This window comes from Coregonus clupeaformis, chromosome 20 (genome assembly GCF_020615455.1).
Source record: "Coregonus clupeaformis isolate EN_2021a chromosome 20, ASM2061545v1, whole genome shotgun sequence".
NCBI lineage: Eukaryota > Metazoa > Chordata > Actinopteri > Salmoniformes > Salmonidae > Coregonus > Coregonus clupeaformis.
In genome coordinates, this window is record NC_059211.1 from 46717171 (window position 1) to 46723184 (window position 6014).

At 42.9% G+C, this 6014-nt stretch overlaps 1 protein-coding gene across 1 annotated transcript; it reads left to right on the forward strand.

The window, feature by feature from the left end:
- The first annotated feature begins 369 nt into the window (after window positions 1-369).
- Window positions 370-3220, forward strand: LOC121532716 (relaxin-3 receptor 1-like). The gene has a single exon (XM_041838500.1). The coding sequence runs from the start codon at window positions 563-565 to the stop codon at window positions 1811-1813; it is 1251 nt and encodes a 416-aa protein (XP_041694434.1). The 5' UTR covers window positions 370-562; the 3' UTR covers window positions 1814-3220.
- The last annotated feature ends 2794 nt before the right edge of the window (window positions 3221-6014 follow it).

Below are 6014 nucleotides of genomic sequence, written 5' to 3' on the forward strand. Positions count from 1 at the left end.
TATTCAGGTGAATTAATGTGTTGTTTGTTTGTTTTGTTTAATCCCAAATTAATTCCATAACACCACGGAGCTCACTCCATGACACCTTTATGCACACCAAAGAAATTGAAGACATACAGCAAACAGGATTTAAATGAAATGTCAGTACGTATTGAGCTTTATTTATGACAAATAGGATATGTGTACAGACGTTGCAGGATGACCATGTCATTATCTGGGCTGTTTAAGGAGACAGCCTAGAAACTGTGGTGGTGATTACGAGCCTGAGTCTGAGCCTTGCGCGCGCCCGCGGAATCTATAAAAGAATGTGAGATGCGCTCACTGAGCAGAGTGAAGTGAATGAGAGGCGATACGTGTGGCGGAGGAGGAGAGACACCTATACAGAGGAGAAAAACTTGGATTTAGCTAAAGGACAGCTCCACAGAGAAAATAAATAGGACAGGTATGTTCAAAGTGACATTTAGGCAGCTTTTTCCCTCATCATGAATGTCGCATCTCCTCCTACCAGTTTCTACTCCTGAGCATAACACGTATCTAACATGCCATGCAGAGTGATTTGTGAATGAATGAGTCAGCCATGCAACAGAATGACAGTGCACAGACCCTGGCACCAGAGGTTTGTGAGCAGGTGCTGGAGGATAATGCAGGACTGGGTTACGGTGGCTCTACTGGTAACCTGTCGCTGCGCTGCTGGCTGCACTTCTTAAGCAAGGAATCTATCCTGGAACTACAGGGCGATGGCTCCAGCATCACAGTGCGTGTGATGATAGCTCTGGTGTACTCCGTTGTGTGTGCACTGGGGCTAGTGGGGAACTCTCTGGCACTCTACCTGCTTCACTCACGCCACAGTCAGAAGCAGTCCTCCATCAACTGCTTTGTAATGGGCTTGGCTCTCACAGACCTACAGTTTGTTCTCACACTCCCCTTTTGGGCTATTGACACGGCTCTGGACTTCCGCTGGCCCTTTGGCAAAGTAATGTGTAAGATCATCAGCTCCGTGACCATCATGAACATGTACGCCAGCGTCTTCTTCCTGACTGCCATGAGTGTGGCGCGGTACTACGCGGTGACCTCGGCCCTCAAGATGCACAGCAGGCGGGCAGCGGCGGCTGGTGCCAAGTGGATCAGCCTGGGCATCTGGGTAGTGTCGCTGCTAGCCACCCTGCCCCATGCCATCTACTCCACCAGTGCCCAGCTGTACGACCAGGAGCTGTGTTTGGTGCGATTCTCTGAGTCGGGCAGCTGGGACCCTCAGCTGCTCCTGGGGCTGTACCAGCTACAGAAGGTACTGCTGGGCTTCGTCATCCCCTTGGTGGTCATCACTGTGTGCTACCTGCTGCTGCTGCGCTTCGTGCTGAGCCGACGCATCAGCGGAGCGGGCTGCTCGGAGGGCTCGGAAGGCCGCCACAATCACCGCTCCAAAGTCACCAAGTCGGTGGCCATCGTGGTGCTGTCCTTTTTCCTGTGCTGGCTGCCCAACCAGGCGCTGACGCTGTGGGGCGCGCTGATTAAGTTTGACCTGGTGCACTTCAGCAACGCATATTACAATGTCCAGAATTACACCTTCCCTCTGACTGTGTGTCTGGCTCACACCAACAGCTGCCTCAACCCTGTGCTCTACTGCATAGTCCGCCGTGAGTACCGCGCGGGCCTCAAAGAGCTGTTGCTGCGCGCCACACCCTCCCCAAGGAGCCTGGCCAACCTGCTGCCCCGCAAGGCCAAGGTGGCAGAGGCTCCCCCTGACATGGTGCTGGTCCAGATGGATGTTTCAGGCAGGCTGGCGGGTGGCTCAGCGCCTCTAGTAGACTATTGATGGGCAGCTACAAGGAACACACTCAGCTCTCCAAAATACACATTTCATGAAATTTGTTTGTTGTGATTGATGGAACAGCACCATCACAAGGAATGCCCATTGGGATGTGCCCCAGTTTCTTTCACCCTACTCAGATTCTCTTTGCCAGATGTGTTTTTCCTCTGTCTCCTCCAGTGCTTCTCTGCATTTTAAGAACTTGTGCTGCCTTCTCGTAATTTGTCATGAATATGTAACACGTAGCACTCATGTCAGGGGTCTCAACAGGTTCAAACCGTAATGCTTCACCTTCTGCTTTGTACCTGCCAGATAACACACACAAATCGTCATTCCCCCTATGATCTCCATCAAGGGGACAATGAATTATCCATTTGTTTCACTTATTTGAATTGGTGAATTTGCACTCTATAGAACAGACTTTCTGCCGCTTATTCTATTCATGAGATGATGAGAGACTGTCCATAGGATGCAAGAGTTTATTCAGATACCACACACTAACGTCTGTGCAGGGTGTTATTGTCGTGCAATTCAGTACCTTCTAATTGCATTTGGTCATGTCCTCCTATGCTATAACTGTCCTTGGTAGGTGTATATATCCTTTAATTCATCAAATAAAACTTGAACTCAATTATAATCTATTGATATGGTTAATTTTATATTGTTTTGATTGGTGGACTGTTATTACCAGAGCCATGTGGGCAAATGTCTTTCTCCAGGAAGCTTTGTTGTGTGTGCAAGCAACCGATTAGTAGAGTATTCCTTTTCTCCAAAGAATAAATATTTTTCTGACATTGAAAAATAAAGGAGTGCGGTGGGAACATATTGTATATGTGATAGAGCTGAATAATTTATCAGAGGAACACACCAGAGAGCAAGTTGTACATCATTGCCTTACACAACATTAGCTGATCATGAAAGGAAAACATTTCTCACCAATGTTAACTGCAGTTGTACGCAAGGTCAGCATCTCTTAGTGTGTGCACTAGAATGTAAGAAAACAATTTAGATTTGAAGGAATGGAAAGTTGCATTACATTGCAACAAAAAGACAACCTTGCTTTCAGTCTTTGCTTTTTCTGTCTGTTACATGTGAGCTGCGTACACACACTGAGCCACTGCTTGCTTTGAGCCATACAAAGTTAATGTCTTATGGGATATCATCCTCCTACCCATTCATATATCTATGTTAATAAATCAATTTGAAGGAAATATATTACAAATAATGAAATAGTCGAAACCTTCAATGGAATGTGAACAAGTCTCTGTGAAATCATGTACTGTAAAGGTTATATTGCAAAAGCTACACTATTACTAATGTGATTCACCATTCTTTGTAATTGTGTTGCCTCGATCTCATTAGCTATATAAACTGTTTTAGTAAAGATGAAAATATGATTTTTGTAAAATTGCAAGTGCATTATGTAAAACTAATAAATAAACCTGTCAACTTGAACTTCCTCTTTTGATTAATTGGGCCGTGTTTGAAATCAGAGCATATAGATGGGGATGTGGTATACACATGTAGGATCAGCAGAAAATAAACCTGCAGCAACAGGAAATGTGAATTATTATGTGGATTATAACTACTGCACATTTTGTATGGGTTATAAAAATGTTCTTAAGGGAAAATTAAGTCTGAAATTTCAAAGTGGAAATTACAAACTTCAGAAGCCTTTTTAAACCTCAAATACCATACAAGTTTAAAATGGTGTGCATTGCAGGAAAGTTATCTTGCAACAGTGTGATCAAATTAAGATCCTACAGCTGAGGGCTCCAGTGATGAAGTGGCTCTAATTGTGCTGTTAAGTACCTTAAAATAAGGGTTCACCAATAGGCGGCCCGATTTTATTTGCCCTGCCCCAAGTTTTCTGAGCAAAAGTATCCCAAGTATTTCCATGCATAAACAGAGGCATATGTGATCGTATCGCAATGCAATCAAGGTTTGAAATGATTCTGTTTTTGTCAAATACTATATCAGTTTGGGATTCTTGCAGTCAATTTGCAGTGTACAAATTATTTATAACTATGTTCTGGCCCCCCGACCATCCACTCAATGAAAAATCTGAATCTGAATGTATTTGGGGACCCCTGCCTTACATTGACATTCTCAGCATGCAGACAGGAATGTGGCTTTCTATCTCACCTAGCGTTAATATAATATAATATATAATATGCCATTTAGCAGACGCTTTTATCCAAAGCGACTTACAGTCATGTGTGCATACATTTTTACGTATGGGTGGTCCCGGGGATCGAACCCACTACCCTGGCGTTACAAGCGCCATGCTCTACCAATTGAGCTACAGAGGACCAGGCTACTCTTCTTCTGCACTGAAAGACAAACTCTGGTGTTTACAGTGCCTCCCAAAAGCATTCATCCCCCTTGGCGTTTTTCCTATTTTGTTGCATTACAACCTGTAATTTAAATTGATTTTTATTTGGATTTCATGTAATGGATATACACAAAATAGTCCAAATTGGTGAAGTGAAATGAAAAAAATAACTTCTTTCAAAAAAGTCTAAAAAATGTATAACGGAAAAGTGGTGCGTGCATTTGCTATGAATCCCCTAAATATGATCTGGTGCAACCAATTACCTTCAGAAGTCACATAATTAGTTAAATAAAGTCCACCTGTGTGCAATCTAAGTGTCACATGATCTGTCACATGATCTCAGTATATATACACCTGTTCTGAAAGGCCCCAGAGTTTACATGTTGTGTAAATCAAATGATACAAACCCCCCCAAAATCCTGTCATGTCAAACCCTACCAAATATTCAGCCTGAGAAATGATGAGGATTATTTATTTTGTCAACCCCTAACAAATAAAATGCTTTGACACCGGCTGTCCATCAAGGGATGCAGTGTCTGCTTGTTAACTCCTCTCCCAGGCACTTACAGCAATTTATCAATGAATCATTGATAAACCAGGGACCAATGCATATCCATAGGAAAATCTGTTTGCTATAATTCTATCACGTTCCACTAATGCTGACATTGCCTTATAGCAATGCTTAGCAAAACTTTCAGATTTATGATGAGCAAAGTATTTGCAAACCATCGAAGAAATGTAAATTGGTTATATCATGATTGAAAGTGCAAAAGAAATGAGTGGTAAGTAAACTACAGTCTAGATGTGTGCAGTATCTCTCCACTAATGATGTTACATATTGAGCTCATGAATAATATAGGAAGTACAATGGGTCACGGAGACAGCCTATGAATACCAAGCACATTGCAATAACCTTTATTTCAAATTAAGAGAGTTTTATTAAGTTCTCCCCAGTACTTGAAGGAGCGAGTGGAGATGGAGTTGAGAGGCACTTCCCGAGGTAATAAGCCAACTCATAAAGCCTTTCTAGTAAGGTACTTATCATCTCTTTTATTAGGGGGGTGGGGGGATGATTTTAGAGAGCAAAGAAAGACAGAACACTTGATTTACCATACTGGGAGACTGTCAAAAGAAGAATCCTATTGAGATGCATTCAGCGGCTCACTAAGGGAGGGAGGATTCATCTGTATCTCCCCGACGTGAATGACCGTGATTCATATTGACTGATTGCCATAAATGACAGGGATGACTGCAGATGAATTCCTTTCATTGTTGAAATGTAGATCCATTCAGAAGCTTCCCAGAATGAATGGATTGCCTGGTTAAATGTATACAGTAGATAACATCTGCCATGATTCCTCTCATCAGATAATAGTTTTTTATTTTTCCCCATCATCATTTACTCTGATGGACATTTTCCAGATACCTGTCAAATTATTCCACCTCTTCTGGCCATTCCAACAACACACTCATCCCAATCTTCAAGTCCATGATGGAATTCAATTTACTCTCATGTTGCCCGCAGCACCAGAAGGTGCTAATCTTCGAGTCCATTAAGAACTGTGCCAAAGTGAACTCTCACATTCCTAAGGCATACTATTAACCCCTGACACTCCTCCCAACTTTGCATTTCCATCAACAACAACCTCCTCTGTAGCTTTCTTCCTCCCTCTCCTGGTAAATCTCACTCTCTACTGCAGCTTTGAGCCAACTAAATATGAAATCTCAACAGTTTTCAAAATGCAAACTTCAGGCAAACTTCTCATGCCCACGCAGATTCATGACAACAAAGTGTGTCAGTGGCAGAGATGCTCCCCTTTGACATCAAGGTCACTTTGAAGTGACTCGGAGTATAATTGTGGCAGAAATGTA